This window comes from Epinephelus fuscoguttatus, linkage group LG17 (assembly GCF_011397635.1).
Source record: "Epinephelus fuscoguttatus linkage group LG17, E.fuscoguttatus.final_Chr_v1".
Taxonomy (NCBI): Eukaryota; Metazoa; Chordata; class Actinopteri; order Perciformes; family Serranidae; genus Epinephelus; species Epinephelus fuscoguttatus.
Genome location: NC_064768.1, coordinates 30,465,652 through 30,483,049, shown reverse-complemented (window position 1 = coordinate 30,483,049; position 17,398 = coordinate 30,465,652). Strand labels below are relative to the sequence as shown.

At 42.8% G+C, this 17,398-nt stretch overlaps 1 protein-coding gene across 2 annotated transcripts in view; it reads right to left on the bottom strand.

The window, feature by feature from the left end:
• Window positions 1-17,398, bottom strand: part of adgrb2 (adhesion G protein-coupled receptor B2) — a 316,757-nt gene that overhangs the window by 134,875 nt on the left and 164,484 nt on the right. For both annotated transcript variants that reach the window (XM_049602672.1, XM_049602673.1), the window contains exon 3: window positions 459-542. In XM_049602672.1, the coding sequence (XP_049458629.1) occupies window positions 459-542 (84 nt within the window). The remainder of the gene's footprint in view (window positions 1-458; window positions 543-17,398) is intronic.

Here is a 17,398-nt window from a genome sequence, read left to right as displayed (position 1 = left end):
AAGACAGAGCCAGGGGTTTCCCTCGCGGTGGGGACTCCCTCCTCCACACAGAGGTGGCTGTGAATACGTGCCACTGTGTATGTGCACAAATTAGTATATGACCTATTCTTGTGTGGCTTAAGCAGCCAACATGTAATGTCATGTATGTGTAAGGCAGATTCCTCTGCATATATGTGACATCTTTTATATGTTTAATGTATCATGTAATGAATAATTCTATTTTTCCATCCCAATCCTATTATTTATGCAAGACTTGAAAGTCAAACACGTTCATAAGTTCACACATTTATATATTCTCACATGTGGACGAATGAACTATTGTAGCTGCCCTTGAGTACAGCCATGCTCCAGGAGGTGAATGTATAATAATTATTTATAACTCTGTAGTTACATGTACAGCCTGTAAAGGTCAAGTTAGCTACTTTTGTCCCAGGCTGTGAACACATCAAACTACTCACCAGTTTGTGCCTGAAACACACCTGGCTGGTCAGCTGATCGAGGTCTCTGGGTCTTTACCTTCAGATCATCATCGTCATATGGATCTGAAACAGACAAAGAGATTTCACTTTGATTTCTCATTTTCCCCCCTTCAATATGTGCAATCCAGTGAGAGGCTGACTGTGTAAGATTATAAAAACTGGCGTGCAGACGCCTAGTTTTGTTTACTCTGTGCTTTTGTGCCATGACATACAGAAAGTTGGTTTTAAAACTGGACTATTAAGTGCACACCAGCATCCATATCCACTTTGTACATTCAGAGGATTAAAAAAAAAAAAGTACATCTTTTAGTACATCCAAAACACGACTCTGGCAAAATAAAACTACAAACGCCTACATTTCCTTGGCTTGCTCCTTGTAGCAGAATATTTAAAGAACACACTGATACATTTCAGCACACATCGTGCAGATACAGATAACAGAATGTCAAGTCTGCAGTATAATCTCAGAAAATAAGAAGGAAGTCTATTCTGACTGTCTCATTAGCTTAGAGGCAAAACGCGAAATGTCAATAAAAATATACATATTGAAATGCAATGGGAAGTAAGTAAGCAAAGTAAGCAGCCTATAAAAAAGTTTTGACTGGGTTATGAAACATAAATAAAACATGCAGCTGTGCTGGAGAAAAGCCTGGAACTTGTATACGTCCTATCAGTGATAAGAATTTGAGGAAACAGAATGATTGCCTGGAGAGAAAGTATGGAGAAAGTGAAATCATGCTACATATCTAAGTCGCTTTTATCTCAATTGGTACAAACATACGGAGGCATGAGCGCAGTCTGTTCTGATCTGTGCAAATGGATTTGTAGGCTTAGTTTCAGCAACACAAGACTTAATCAACTCCCTCGGCAGGGGAAACAATCTTTGATTTAGCAGATCTTTTTTCACATGGGTACTTCTTGCCCCATGGGATTTTTTGCAGTGGTTGCATCTCTGCCAAGAAACTGAGACATACGGCGTATCCAAGGTGCATTATCCACATGGAATGGGATTGTGCGTTTGTATTAGATTACAGAGTGCAAAAGTGATTGGCACTGAAATTTCCTCGCATTCACTTCTGTCAAGTAGCGGACCTGAGGAGGAACGCAAACATGTGCACGCACAGTGCATCCTCCCCTGCGTCCCAGTGAACACATACACACAACAAAAGCATAGGGCAAGAAGTTGTGCTGAGTTTCTGTCATGATTGCTCAAACGCCCATTTGGCCTTTTATAGGGGGAAAAAAAACTACATTTTGTTTTTTTAAACCCTCCAGCTCGCACTTTCATTCACAGCACCGCCTACCTCTGCCATTCCCTTGTTACAAGCGTTCTCAGCAGCAACGCTTGTACTTAAAGGCCAAAGAAAAATATTTTACCACAGGAACAATGTAATAATTTTGTTTGTGTGCTATCTAGATAACATCTGCAGCTGGCTACAGCCCTGGGTAAACAACATTTCTGTTGTGTGCATGTGTGTGGGTTGCTAGCTTAACTTTGTTTCGAGATGAACTGAAATTAGCAAATGGTGCAACAGCACTCTGAAAGTATTTTGGAAGGCAATAAAGCGAGCTCAATTTTGTCTCATTGCCTTCAAAAAAATACAATATTGTTGCATTTAAAGTGACTATTAAATGGAGAGTAGAGATGCACATGCTAACAGCTCTGGGATTTACAAGTTTTTATTAAGCATACTCAGGTCAGTGCACAGCACAAACGCCCACTTGCTTGGCTGTAGATTTTACAGTAATATCTTACACCAGGAACATTAAACCTTGTGCCAGGATACATTGCTCCTACATATTTGTAGCTTGCATTTCCACAGTCCCTGGGCTGATGCTACACTCATCTTTACTATCATCTCCACCATGATAACACTACTCATCCTCTAAGCCCATCAATATTCACACAGCAGAAAATGTTAGAAACAAAAAATGAACTTTTCACCTGCCTCACTGCTTTTCCTCTAATCTTTTCCCTCTAATTGACCTAACTGGTAGGTTAAGACTATTGTTGATTGCTAAACTCTCCCCCAAACAGCAATTACCAAATCACTGCTTAGCAACTGTAACTAGGCACAGAGGGCATGTCGGGCTTTGAAATGTCTCCACATGCTGAAGCTGTGTGCATGGGGCTATAGTGAGAGCGGAACTTGGCATCTCAAATGTTTGGAGGGTGTTGTTGCTTCAGTCTGCACATAAGCAGCAGATTATGGCATGCCCAGCGAACTGGGTTAACCCACAGTAGGACGTGAAACTTTCATATTCTAGCATTATCACCTACAGTATGTATCCACCATACCGAACGCTAGCTTGCCACAGTGGAAACTGTCAACATTTTAGTCAACAAATGCCATGGTTGTGGACTCAGGTAAGAAGCATTTGTTAATGTCTGTGTAGAAATGAAGACCAGTTGCTTAAAGTGGTACATTTGGCTACTACCTTTGTGAAATACATATCTATATCTATATATAATGAGAGAGAGAGAGAGATAGTCTGTCTGTTGTCTGGTGCCAACATTTTCCTAAGCCCTGTCCTTTCTTAATTACTGTTGCTATGCCCATCTAGCTGGTGCCATCCCATTGTTCCTCATTAGTCCAAAATATGTCCCATTAGACTAAAATCCCATAGCTGTGACAGCCCGTTATCCAATAAACAGGTTCTCCAAAAATACATACTCCCTGCTGTTTGTCAACCCGATGGCCAGGAAAGAATGTCTGCAATATAGGCCTATGTTTCTTTAAACCACGGATACATGGTTACATCAACAACACTGTGGTGAATGTGTGGTTAGGTCTAAGCACTAAAAGTCACTGGGAAAACAGAGACAAGTCTGTGACAAACCCCCTAGTTTGGTGGCTCACACCGCTGGGAAACACCAGGAAGGGTCGGTAAAACGCCCAGGATCAGTGGCTCAAATGCCTCTGGGTAACTAACTGCAGGATGTGTGTATTTTCAGAGAAACAGGGCTCCAGAGCAATGGGCATTTATTTTTGGTATAACGGGCTGTCAGAGAAATGGGTTTCTAGTCCTATGGGACATTTTTTGGACTAATGAGGAACAATGGGATGGCACCAGCTAGATGAGCGCAGCAACAGTAATTAAGAAAGGACAGGGCCTAGGAAAATGTCAATTCCAAATTCTCCTCATCCTTGGGAAATTCCTCCTGCTGTTAATGTCTGCTAACAGGTGCCACAAAGCTCGCAATACAGCCCATGTTCTTAGCAAAACGTGCTACTAATACCACCCTGCTGATCCACTGAGGTGAGTTTGGTAAGTCTAAGGTCTGACTGCCTCCTGAAAGGATTCGTGACTCATGTCAGTGGGAAATCAATGACACACAAGATACCACAAACTTCTACAAGATAATACAAAGTTTCTGAATTCCACTTTTAAACATTTCAGAAAATGTATTGATTTATTTTGAAGAGCGACAGAGGTAGTGCCGGTCCCAATCTGGGAGTTTCTGAGTCATTTTCTGGCAGAATCGGGCACAAATTAAGCCCTGTGTGTGGGTGTATATTCTGCACTCCTGTGCTTCTGAGACACAGAGGTCAGCGAAGCAGGATAGAGGAGTAATGTCTCACATAAAATGACCAGTGAGAACTACTTTTCTCTCTATCTCTTTATTTCTCTCTCTTTCTCTGTCTCTGTTTGTCCCTCTTGCTCTCTCTGCTAGGTCTGCAGGACAGGCGATTGTGATGGACACCGTTGCGGAGTCCGGCTCAATCGAAACTAAAGATCAATATGAGTAAACCCCGTGAGAGTACTGACCTTTACAAACCCCACTATATTGTTTAATGTTCTGCACCACACTTTAATGGACACATCATCGCACACTTCATCAAACCTTTTTGCCCTCTCTCATCCCTACTTTTTTCCACCCATTTCTGCCGTTCCTTCATCTCCAGGGGAATCTATTTTCCATCTATAGCTGGCGGTATCACTTCCAATCGTGAGCAGGGTCGATAATCCTGTGATTGGTCGGGAGCAGAGGTGGAGATTTGATATTTTACTCGTAGCGGCGCAGATGCTTTTGTGTCATCTGACAGATGTGTCAGTGAAGTGAAAAGTGTTTTAGAATCTTGCCCTGACAAATGAAGAGATCCCCTGTGCTATCGTTGGAGCACAGTGCATGAAAAAAAATAAAATGATGGGTCATCATCAATATATTAAGTAGACTGAGAATCTACAAAAGTCAGGGTCTACTTGAAGCAACTTCTCTGAACTTGCCTTTTCTTAGTTTAACAAGAATACTTGATGCTGAAAGAACAGAAATAAAACTAGAGTGCAAAACCCTGCTTTTGACAACCTATTCCAGCTGTCTCTGTTCTCTGTTCTGCTCTAGTGGAATAAGATAAAGTAAGTAATCATGTGACTGGCCAGGTGCAAGGCTTGAACGTTGATACTTTACATATGAGTATACAATAATGAGTTAGTAACTACTGACTTTCATAGCACGAGGCCTATTCAGCGCTAAAAGCACAGCTAATTGTTTTGTTGATGGCCACTGCCTGTATACTGTTCACTAAAAAATATCAGTGAAGCCGCTCATGAAAGTGCAAATGAAGTGATAATCTGTGACATTTTCTTTTTTAAAAAGTGTCTTATCCTGTTCCCTGGTGCCAAATGACATTAAACAAGCACGAGTTACTGACTAATCAAATGAAAAATGTCAGTAAAAAGCCATAACAATGCTGGTCCCACTGTTCAACTGGCTCAGTGTTTCCCACAGAGAGACGGGGACAAAAGCTGTCTTTGATCATGAAGCCCAATGTTACTGCATAATTCTCTGGTTTATCAGAAACGTGTATGAACTACATTGCAGACTGATGTCTCGACTAACAGTGTGACAAGATGGCTGACTCACATACTATGAACAGGTCAACTTCGGGCTGAATAAATATGGGCAGGTCTGTGTAATATACGTGTGGTCTGTGAAATGTCGCCATCATCACTGCAGTGCATTAATATAAAACTATGATCATGTGGTCACATCTCTCGCTACGTCCAAGTGTTGTCTCACTCCCTCTTCCTCTCCTTGCAGTTCTGGTACTCATAGAACTTAAGTTGCATTCAGTAACTACTGTTACTAACCACATACAGCAGTGGAAATACTGGGCGTATTGCAACTTCATCGTATTGGATTGTGCTGTTTATCACAACTTGTGTAATATCAGCTCGCTTAAATTTCACACACAGCTGTTCATTCTCTGGAGCTGAGTCAGGCTGAGTTCCTCTTTGCCGCATAAATGTGTGGTACAGCAGTCTTTAGTGTTGATAAGCTACTGCTTGTGACGTGTACCGAATCAGATAGAGCGGTGGGCGAGGCTACAGATTGGTGACAACAGACAAAAGGTCGATACATCAGAGCCAACGTAGCACATTTTTCGACTGAAGTATTTTATCTGCTATCAGATTTTAAATAATAGAAAATCAATATGTGGGGGGGGGATGTTCGCAGGCCACCACAAATAATACAATATATGGGAAAAAACGTGGTTAATTTTGGGTAAGTGCAGCGCTGCAACAGCAAAACAGTCCCCAAAATGAGTTTGCTGGTTACTTGAGGAAACCACTTGATTTGTTTGCTTCATTGGAACCCAACTGCTAAGAACAAAGCAATGGTTCTCCAACAGTTCTCATCCAAGTTTTTGCTCAAGGCCATTTCCTCTCTCTCCTCCAAACAAACAAACAGTTGATAAAGAAGCATGTAGAAGGACAGAGTGAGTCCTATTCACAGCCCACTGAGCGCTATCGCTCAGCAGGCAGAGGCTTTTGTCAGCCTCCTCAACTCAATGCAAAGAGCGGTGGGGCGCCGGCAATGAACACACACAAGTGTGAGGACATGAACGCAGCATTTTGAACATCTAAATACACACATTAACAGTGTCACCAAAGCTCAAATATACCTTGATGTGGCACAGACAAACACTGAGACACACACACATACACACACCTACACAATGGGGAGTAAATATGGCTGATAAATAAACGTCATGCAGTAAAGCGGTTTTGAGCTCGTACAAAGCAGCAGGCTGGGGAAGGGGATTGGGGCAGAGCCAGTAAGAGCCACAGGCTCCTTTGTCAGACTGAGCCGGGATTTAAGCCTGCTGGGAAGCCTGTATGTGTGTGTGTGTGTGTGTGTGTGTGTGTGTGTATGCATGTGTGTGTGTGGCAGGAGAGCACATATGGTAATATGGTAAACAGCTGTGTTAAGTGCACGGCATGCTCAAAAACAGTGGCACGTAAATGTTCAACGTTGACTACTGTCAGCTCTTTCAGTGCAGTGTATATGATTGAATGCACACTCCTCTAAACACACGCACAATCTCACACACACGCACACTCACAAACACACACACACAGAGCTATTTCTCAGCCGTATATCAAATCTGAGCTTATAGCTCTCTGGCGCTGTCCATTTACTCCGGGGTCCATCTGGGAGAGCCCAAACTGATAGAAGCACACCATAATGGACTTTTTATAAGCTACTGGACAGACAGACCCACTCCATCTCTCTCTCTCGCACTCCTCTCTCACCTCTTTCTCACTCAGCAGCAGATATGAAGAGAGAAGTTGAATCAGGTTGGTGCAGGACAGCATTCGCCTGACTATCAGGGCCTCAAGGTCATTTGTGCGCCTTCAAAATGGATTCAAAATCTAGTTTTCTCAGCCCCACAGGCTGACTGGTTTGTTTCACACCTACACACACACATACATAGCCACATATATACACACAGATCAACACAAGCCCTGGTATACTACCAAACTGCCAAACTGACTTTGTTTCATTTCACTTTCATTCTCAATCCCAAATTGCCCTTTTTCCCCATTTTCTTTCTCTTATTAGATATTTTTCAAATCTTCCAACTCCCACACCGCACAGTCATTCGGTCTATCGCTCTGCCCTCCGCCCCCCTCACCCTCTGTCTTCCACTTCAGCCTTTCTTTCCCTCGCTTCCATAACAAGATGAGAATTTCAATGGATTTACAGTCCAGCGGACTCCAAGCAAAACTACACACTACAATCAAAGAGCAATCAATGCAGGGATGGCCAGAACAATTCATTCAAAGCATGGCGAGCAAGATTGCTGCGCTGCATCGGCCTGATCAATTACAGACAATTACACCCATGGTTTAGCATGTTTGTGCAGGAACCTCTGTATAGTGTGTTTGCTATAAGCCAGTGTAGCAGTGTTTACAACACAGCCAGAAGCACGTTAAATGAATCGATGTGTGATTAGCTTGAGGCCCTGGTGAACTTGTTGCAAAGTCAGTGTTGATGCACTTAATATCTCTACCTTAGTCTGACACACATTGTTCAAAGATACCACAGTTTCCTGGGTGACAACCTTGTGACTTCATCTAAACATCTTACTGTCTGTCAGTCTGGCTGGGAAATGTCTTTAGCATTTAATTACACAATGAAACTTCAGCAGATAAAAGCAGCACCAATCCCAATCAATAAAATCAAGAGTCAACAGACATGTTATTGTCTTTGTGAGGCTGTACAATGGGGCTTTGAGCTAAATGCTAACATGCTAACATGATCACACTGACAATGCTGACATACTGACTTTAAGCAAGAACAATGTTTACCATGTTCAACATCTTAGTTCAGTATGTTAGCATGCCAGCGTTTGTTAATCAGCACCAAACATAAGTAAGATGGAGATGTCGATTCCAATCTCAATTTTCAGGTGTTTGGTCATAATGTGGGCTGGACGGAAAAGGGATCACAGAAGTGATTATAATTCAACATGAGGAATCAGTAATGTCCATATCAAATTACACAACAATCCATTCAATTATTGGCAAGACATTTAATTCAAAATCACAACTGTGAACCTCATGGTGGTGCTAGAGGAAAGGCAAGGGATTAATTAAAGAAAATAAATAAAAAATGTAAAATAATGTGAAATACAGGACGCCTTTCCTTTTAGTCCAGCAACTCCATTAACTCGGTGAGCTTTAGCACTGTGTTTTAAAGTGCTATCCATTTATAGGTGGTGGAATTTTAGTGTTGCGTGATGTAAATGTCTTGCTTTTTATTTTATTTTCTGTTGGCCCTGCTGACAGACAGCCAGATGATTGCATTAACAAGTGGAAACACAGTCTACTGTAGTGCCCACTACCTACCCTTTGGTCTCTTAGCTAACTTTAGCATTGGTGGCTCTACATTGTGCACCACCCGGCCGGGTTGGGTGGGAGCTGACCAGCGGCAGTGCTTGTTTGGGCGATAACCCCTGGTAACACCTACCTGCCACCACCATGTTTGCTACAGAAACATGGTACAACTCTTTGAACACAAAGCCATCTTCCCATCTTTAGACTCAGGGAAACAGAGATCTGTGTGGGTACATGAGACCCTAAAAAAGAGGGTGGATCATGGAGAGTACCACCAGTTGGTCCTGGAGCTTCTCCTCGATGAGGGCTGTTTCCAGGCATATTTTAGGATGACTCAGGGGGAGTTTGACAACCTGCTGTCTATCGTCTGGCCGTATAGCTCTGGGTATCCAGCAACCACTACAACCAGTTTCTCCTCCATTGTTTACCAACTGTAAACTTGTTGTCATGACCACCACAGAAGGCCCGCCTCTCAAATCATCCAATTGGACAATGGGAAAAGAGATGACAAAAAAAGAGATGACCTGGGGCGTTGTTCTGCTGTGAGTTGAAGTTTTTTCAGCTGGAGGAGTTCAGATTGCAAAAATGCCAGGTGCCTACAGTGCAGAAATGCGAGGTGTGTTGCAACGCAAAAACACTGGCAAAAAGCTTCATTCTCATTAAAAACAATTACAAAAAGATGCCTCTAGCTGCTAAAACGCTTTCTGTGTGATCAGAGCCTTAACCTATAGACCAACATACATAACGGGTCAAAAATATTCTTAGCAGTTATCCAATCAACTGTTAATAGTCAACATCCGTAGTCAGGGGATCACCAAAGTCCTAGGGATACATCCTTTAGACATCATAATAACCACTCCACATTAAATGGGGATTGTACAAAATTCTGGGAAATCTATCCTATAATTGTTTAGATGTTTCACTCTGGACCAAAGTGGTGGACTGGCCAACAGACCAAACAACTGATGTACCAACTGACATTGCCATCCCTAGAGACATGCTGCGAGCATGGCTAAAAACAAGCAAATATATCAAAGGTTCAGAGGTGGTGTTTTTCACTGTAATTAACATTTTTAGAGGGAGTATAAAAATAGTGATGATATTTAACTTGCTTCTTTGTGAGTTATCAGTGGTTTCTGAAATGTTCATTCAGCCCAAGGTTGGAATTTTATCACCCAGAGAGAAGCTTCTAGTCTTTAACACAAATTTAAGACAAAGGAGCTAAGATGAACTCCGACAGTACAGCCTACACTCTTTGTCACATGTCATCGCCTTCTCCCTGCTTTCATCTTGTTCCTGCCTTTCTCCTCCTGATACAGATCTATCACCTTATGATATCTACTAAACCCAACTTGGCATTTTACCGTGAGACTCTTTGCATGACAACAATGATATGTATGCACATGACACAGCCACACGTACAGATCGATTACTGCTCACATTTGCCTCTGCAGTGGTATGCTGTTGCCATAGCAACACCGTCATCCTGACACCGTAAAGGAACGGAAGGGGATGCGGGTGGGGGGGCTTGCAGAGGGACGGAGGGAGGGAGGTGGATTATAAATCAGTGTCCACACTTAGTCGCCGGCCCTGCGTCTCACGGAGAGGTGAACAGAGTCAGCAGACGGTTGCACCCGACTGTGGTGAAGGGCAGCTGCTGTGCTGCTGCTATGATTCTAGCTTTACTTTCTTTTTCTTCCTCCCCTTCTTTTGTCTTTGCTCATTTGTTCTGTGGCTTTCATTGTTCCTTTTTAGCTTTGTTCATTTGTGTTATTCTTGTTTTGCAAATATTTCTTAATCATTTTTTGCTTTTTTAAGATTACGTTTCTTTTATTCGTATTGTTTTGTCTTTCTTTGCCTTACAACAGTTCTAATGTTGATTAAAGCATTGTATGGATATATACCTCCAATGGAAAATTAGCCACATCTGCCTACACGCTAAATGCATTCGTGCAAATGTTCGTCCATAAACACACACACACACACACATACACACACAAACTGCATTTGCATGGGCACTTAGCTAGCAGGCCAAAGCAATCCAGAGCAGCCCAGAGCGCACTCTGGCAGGTGTTTTTCCATAAAGCGCAAGAGAGTGTCACGAGAAGAGTGTAGTAGCCAGACTTTGGTTCTCCACTTGGTAGAGGGGGCAGAAGAAATGATACTCGGGCGCTGACTCTCGCCCTCAACCTCTCTCCTGAGTACACAAACACTCACACACCACTTATCTCTACACTGTCAACTACCTTTCATCACAGGGGGTCAACACAGCAGGACGGGGGGGGGGCAATCTTTGGGGCTGTGCACACTCATTGAACACGGCCATGCAGGATTTGTGCACCCGCACACATACACTCATTCACAGACATGCTTAGTTTGGCTTAGCAGAAGCAAGGTATTGCTCCAGTCCTTCCCCGCTTTCAACTGTTTTATTTTTCTTTAAGGTGGGATGAAAGGATGTGAGGTTAAAAAAAAAAAAAAAAGGATAAGCCAGGGAGAAATAGAGGTGAAACCCTGAATATGAGAAAAGAAAACAAAAAAGCTCATTGAGATTGTGGCTCAGCCAGGCGCTGATAACCCTCCCTTGAATCATCAAAATAAGATGGTGTCCTAGATTTCTACACGGTTATCCTCTCCCTTCAGCTGGAAACTGGGAGATTGAGTTGTGAGTTGAAAACTGGAAACACATTTATTGTCACGGTATCATTAACATTGCTGTGTTTTCTGAATGGATGTCCTCTTCGTGTATGCTTTTCTGTATTGTACGTGAATATTATGCTTTCCGATGCAGCTGCTAATGCGCTCTGTGTGCACTGTTACCTCTTTTTATTTTGAATTATTTAGTTACACTACGTTCCCTTTTTTCCAGATGATTTTGTGCTAATTTTTAGTTAGCAGCTGTTTACTTGAGCACAATTGGCTTCCCTAATGTAACTACGAGAGTGTGTTATTTCACATAATTTCTGTAATTTACTAGGCAAGGCTATGCCTTTGGAATAGCATGTTCTGCAAACCAATATGCATCGATGCGCTCCGTGTGCCCATTCATTCACACTAATACACAACCATGACTTGACGTAGAAAGCATATGCTCGCTTGTACAGGCATGCTCATATCCACCCACTCCTGCCTGTAGAGAGTGGCCTCGATGGCTTCTGCAGAAGAATCAAAGAGGTTGGTATATTGGAGCAGGGAGCTTAAGTAATGATCAGTTCAGCCCTTCAGACTGGCAGTAAGAATCTACAAAGGCAACACAAATATCCATGTAAAGAACACTCAGTGCCACATTGAAAGCTTGCACAGTGTTTGCTCTGCATCTATGAGAAATTTTATGGCATCCTTTTGCAAACAGGAAGCCTAGTATGAGTTGAAGTCGTGCTTACATTAGCCGATTGGCATCAGATGCTTCTTTCATCCGTCACAACCACTGGCTCATTCAGCTGCTTGGCTACCAGCTGATGAGTAACATCCAATCATATTCATGCTGATGTGCAATGAGGCCATTATAACCTGATATTTCGAACTACAGCTGCAGCTTCCTCCACCACCCAAACCTGCTCCTTATCTGCTATGATTTTGGTTTATTAAGAGGGGATTTATTCTTCGTCATTGGTGCTCACATTCCCCAGAGTTTTTCTACTCCCTCAAAGAGCAGAGCAAAGATTGTCAAGTCTCACTGCAAACATCTGCTATAAATGGTCAATTCCTTGACATAAGTGTCTCTCTCCTTTGGTCTGACAGCTGTCTCTGTTCAGGGGATCAGTATTTGGAAGTCCTTATCCGAGGGACTTAAATGGATCACAACTTGGATCATTTTGAATTCCCACTGAAAGCACTTTTCAAAATGTCTGGAAAAGTTAAATCCATATCACTTGAGGAGTTCTGATTGAGGATATGGTATTGTTCTTGTGAAAACCTTCTTCACTTCTGTTGTCTTAGAGGAGTGATCAGGCATGTAGTCATGGGTGATCAAGTGCCTTTCATTGGGATTTATCTGATAAATCTAGGCCTAAATCTCTCTCTGATATCAGAATATTTTACGCTGCTCTAACTCAGTAAACAGTTTTCTTGTTTGGGGAACCTCTGGTGCATTATCATCTGTGATATGCTTGCTGGGTAAGGTCGAAGTTATACTGTGATCTGAAGCATTAATCACAGAGGTCTTCGTTCACAATAACTCTTTTTCTGGCAGAGAGAATTAATATCTGACTTTAACAAATGTGACTCTGCCAACTTTTGTCCCTGGTGTGATAGAAAAAGGAATTTCACAACATGGCTGTACCTGCAGAGGATCGCATTCTGTAAAACTGCAATCGTAACTTTGAGCCCATATAAGCTTTACGGGTGGTAAAAGAAAGAAGGTGGGATGGCTCGAAATGTAGAGATAACCCTGACACAACAACCAGAGGGAAGAAACACAGAGAAAGACAGGAGAGAGAGACATGGACACAATAATGCTTGATAGATTCTGCAGACAGACAGATCAAGGGATACATATTGACCCTCAAAACTCTTTTGATACTGACCAAAATATGTTCGTGTCATGCCAAAGGATGTTAGGTGCCTGTTTGGTGTCGATCAAACTCTGGTGCAGACAAAAGAACCTTTTCTGGCGTGAGTCTTCCAAGAGGACTTGTGCAGTTTGTTTGTGGTGTGCAAGGAAAAAAGCCCAACCACAGGGTTTTTATGGAGGTCAAGACAAGACAATCAGAACTCATTTGCCACTTTATCAGGTACACCTACCTCAAACTAACACAGTGTCCTGCTATAAATCCTACCTTCATGTAATATTCAGTTTTGTTGAAACTGTTCCAGAGAGGTGTTGATTTAAATTCATGAACATTTTGGATGACGTCCAAAGGATGTCATCTGTGTTGCTGTTGTTTCTTTTATTTAGGCTGAATCCAAATGTCAACCCTCTGGGCTTGTGGACTGAGCCCTCGCAGACTTAAATCATACGTACTATGACCACTTCACCATCACCACGTAAAGTCTGCCAGGGCAGAGACTACAAGCCACTGATAAACAGCCCTTGAGGCTGTTTTACTCATTGCCATGGACACATTCAAGTGACAATTACAAACATCGTAACTGCTGTCATATTCTGTCTGCAAATCCACCCCTGTAGATAATAAGATCTAAATCTCATGTATAGGGTTGTTTTGTGAGTGAACAAAACACATCTATGTATAACATACAGACTGCAGACATTAAGATGCAGAGATGTTTGTAAATAATGGCCAAGCTATGACTGAATAAATCGGGTAGGCGTATTAGTTACATCAGAAGATCTCTTGTTGTTCTTCTGACACTTTTCTAGTGTATACATTTGGCATTACCCTGTGCAATACTTGTTGTTGTTGAATATTATTTCTAGCCTACACAATTCAAGTATTGTTTTAATAGGCTACAGCAACTGTTTTACATATACGTAAGTTTTGTTCTAGTCAGCTATTGACATTAAAACTACCACGTCATGACCGTATAACAATGAATTGTGTGCAATCAAATCAGTGAAGTCTGCTGAAGACTGCACCCTGAACAGACTCTCTGTAAGTCTGCAGAAAGTCCGCTTGAGACCCCCTGTGGACTGGATGAATTGTGGATTTGGACAGCCCTCAGCACTCCCAGACTTCCTGGGAATGCACCCGCAAAGTCCGCAAGTCTGCAAGTATGGTGAAGTCCGGACACTTGGAACCTCACTGATATCCAGTGAGGTTGGTCTAACAACCTCCTCCAAACAACATCCTCCAAATTGTTCATATATTGTATGAGCACCTCTTTAAAACAGGGATTTATGGCAGTATTAGAGACCCTGATGAAAGGAACAAGCCAAAAGACACTAGTCTGACATTAAAGTTTGTCTTTACTCTACAAGGGATGCTGGAGTTTTGACCCCTTCAGACTTTCCCCTTCTTCTTGCAACTTCAAAGTAGGTGAAGCTATGCCAGTAATCCCTATTCTGCTTCTACAGTAATGTTGTGTCAGACTAGATTAGTTGTAGCTCGCAGTACCTAATAAACTGGAAACTGAGACATGTGCTTCACCATGTGAGAGTAGGGATTTCCCTTGATAGTGAGAATAACCAGCCTGTTCTCATTTCCAGGGCATCAGATACGGCAGATTGGTCAGTGGCCATCGGTGTCTGATTCTGACGCACAAAGCACCCATTAGTGTCTGTTTGAGATGCTCCAGACTTTCAAGTATCTCCAATGTAAACCCAATCACAAGACTTCACCCAGGAGACCAATGTTCGGATCTCGTGTGAAACGTGTAAACATCACGTGACATACTCGCAAACATATTCATAGTCATTCATCCATTTTCTCATCCTCTCTTTATCCGTCTCTTTGTCTCTCAATGTGTAAGACAGATTGCAGAGAGAAGAGTATGGCCTTGACCTACAGTAAAATACTCCTCCACAGTGTGCACTAGTCCACACGCCTCAAACACACAGAGACACACACACTCATATATATGGCCAGTGAGAACAATCTTCCTCTTTACAGGGCTCAAGGACTGCCAGGGCCTCATCACTTCTCGAGATAAGGCCTCTCTGCTTGTTCCTTCCGTCTCCAGCCCGGCTACAAAATGTTTCAGGCAATTTAATCCAAGGAGAGAAAAGGTGTTGTGCAGAATGAGCGCCTGGATAAATAGCTGAGACCAGTTGGGTCACAAGGCTAATCGAGGGAGCAGTGCAGTTATGCAGCATGAAGGGAGCTCCATGCTAAAGAGTTAATTTCAGCCATGGGGGTCAGCGGGGCTAACCAGAGCCGTGCATTTTTCCCAGGGAGAAATGCTGTGTAATAGGTAGCTGCTACCAGCTTGCTGTGGGAATTTTAACACCTCTAATTTTAAGACCACCATCCTTAGTTAAATGATCCTGCCGTGAATCATCAAAATAAGACTCTGTCCTAGATTTCTGCATGGTTACTGGAGCTGAAGCAAAGTCTGTGTGGGTGTGCGCGTGTACACATGTGCATGCTTATCCGTGTGAAAAACATCACTCGGCAAAACATGACATGAAACATCTATTCGCTGGAGAAATCTTAGTGTGACGTGATTAAAATAAAATAAATATTATAACAACATTTTATTTAAAAAGTTTGCTCCTCCATGTCCTCCTTTGTCTTACTTGGCAACAATTTAAATGTGCCCGTTTCACTTTTACTAAACTGGAGAGAACAAACTAGTTAGATATTTTTTTCACCATCTGCCATTGTGAAAGCTTTGTTTTGTTTTGCTTTCCTTTTTGTCCTAAAGTGATAATTTACCAAAAAACAAACAATTAACATTAAATCAAAGTACTCTGTAAAGTGAAAATGTTGCTATGCTGCCAATCCCACTGAGAATCAATACCCTAGTCTGCAGCATTAGTTGGCTCATTGGCAATTGGGCAGCTGCTTAGAGCAGACAAGCTCACAGAGCTCTGCATCTTCTCTAATTATGTGCTATCTGGGCAGTGGAAGTAGCAAATGAGGGCATGCTGAAGAAAGACAACTAGACCCAGGAGTTAACAGAACAAACCAAGAATAAAGAGGAGTTTTGGACGCACATTCATCTGGTTTAACACAGGAGAAATACTGTGGGATGTCGATGCTGCCCTGTTTCTGCTGATTGAAGTTACACATTTGTTGCCAACATGTTAACTGTAAGAGCCTTATATAATGAGATAATATATCCAATTTCTATTGCTTTAACTTTATCTGGAGTCTAAAGAAACTGGTCATAGATGCCAGTCTGCTCAATTGTTCAAGCTGGAATGCAGGACATTTACGTATAAATGAATCTCCATTACATTCAAGCCCTCATTAAGCGAGTTAACACAATGCTGATTAAGTCTATTGCCACCAGGAAACCTTCTCTGTATTTGTAGTATATTGGTCTCGTGGTGTCTGGTGTCTGTGGCGACTCTCCTGCCCTGGTGCACCAAGTCATGCGTGTTCTATCAACCAGCCAGAGCTACAGGGGGCAGAAAGGAGGGAGAGACCATAGCGACTGAGCAGCAGCTACGAGTGTAGTGGAAGCTATGGGAATGAGACCTGTAGCATTCCACCACAGCATCCTACTGAAGATTAGACCAGCCTAAAAAAAATTGATAGTACTTTCCTTTCCTCCAGCATGCCCTTCGGTACTGTAAGACATTTTCAGCATGTCCCAGTGGAAGGCAAACCCCTAAACCCTGCAGTGTGAGAGCCATCTGCAACTCACTGAGCTGCATGTGCTCAGTGAATATACCCCTATGAGCTATTTTTGCTTTTGGAATACACTTTTTTTTTTGGTCCTGTACATTTATTTTTATGCCTCCTCTTGGTTGGGGGAGAGTTACTGCCCCAAGTGAGGGAGTTCAAGTATCTCAGGGTCTTGTTCATGAGTGAGGGTAGAATGGAGCATGAGATGGATCAGCGGTTTGGTGCAGCTTCTGCAGTGATGCAGGCCTGCGCTGGACCCTCGTGGTGAAGAGGGAGCTGAGCTGGAAGGCAAAGCTTCGAGTTACTGGTCCATCTACGTCCCAACCCTCACCTATGGTCATGAGCTCTGGGTAGTGACCGAAAGAATGAGATCATGGATACAAGCAGCCGAAATGAGTGTTCTCCGTGGGGTGGCTGGGCTCAGCCTTAGAGATAGGGTGTGGAGCTCGGACATCAGGAGGTCGCTCGGAGTAGAGCCCGGCTACTTGGCGTCGAAAGGGGTCAGTTGAGGTGGTCCGGGCATCTGATCAGGATGCCTCCTGGGCGCCTCCTGCTGGAGGTGTTTCGGGCATGTCCCACTGATAAGACCCCGGGGCAGAC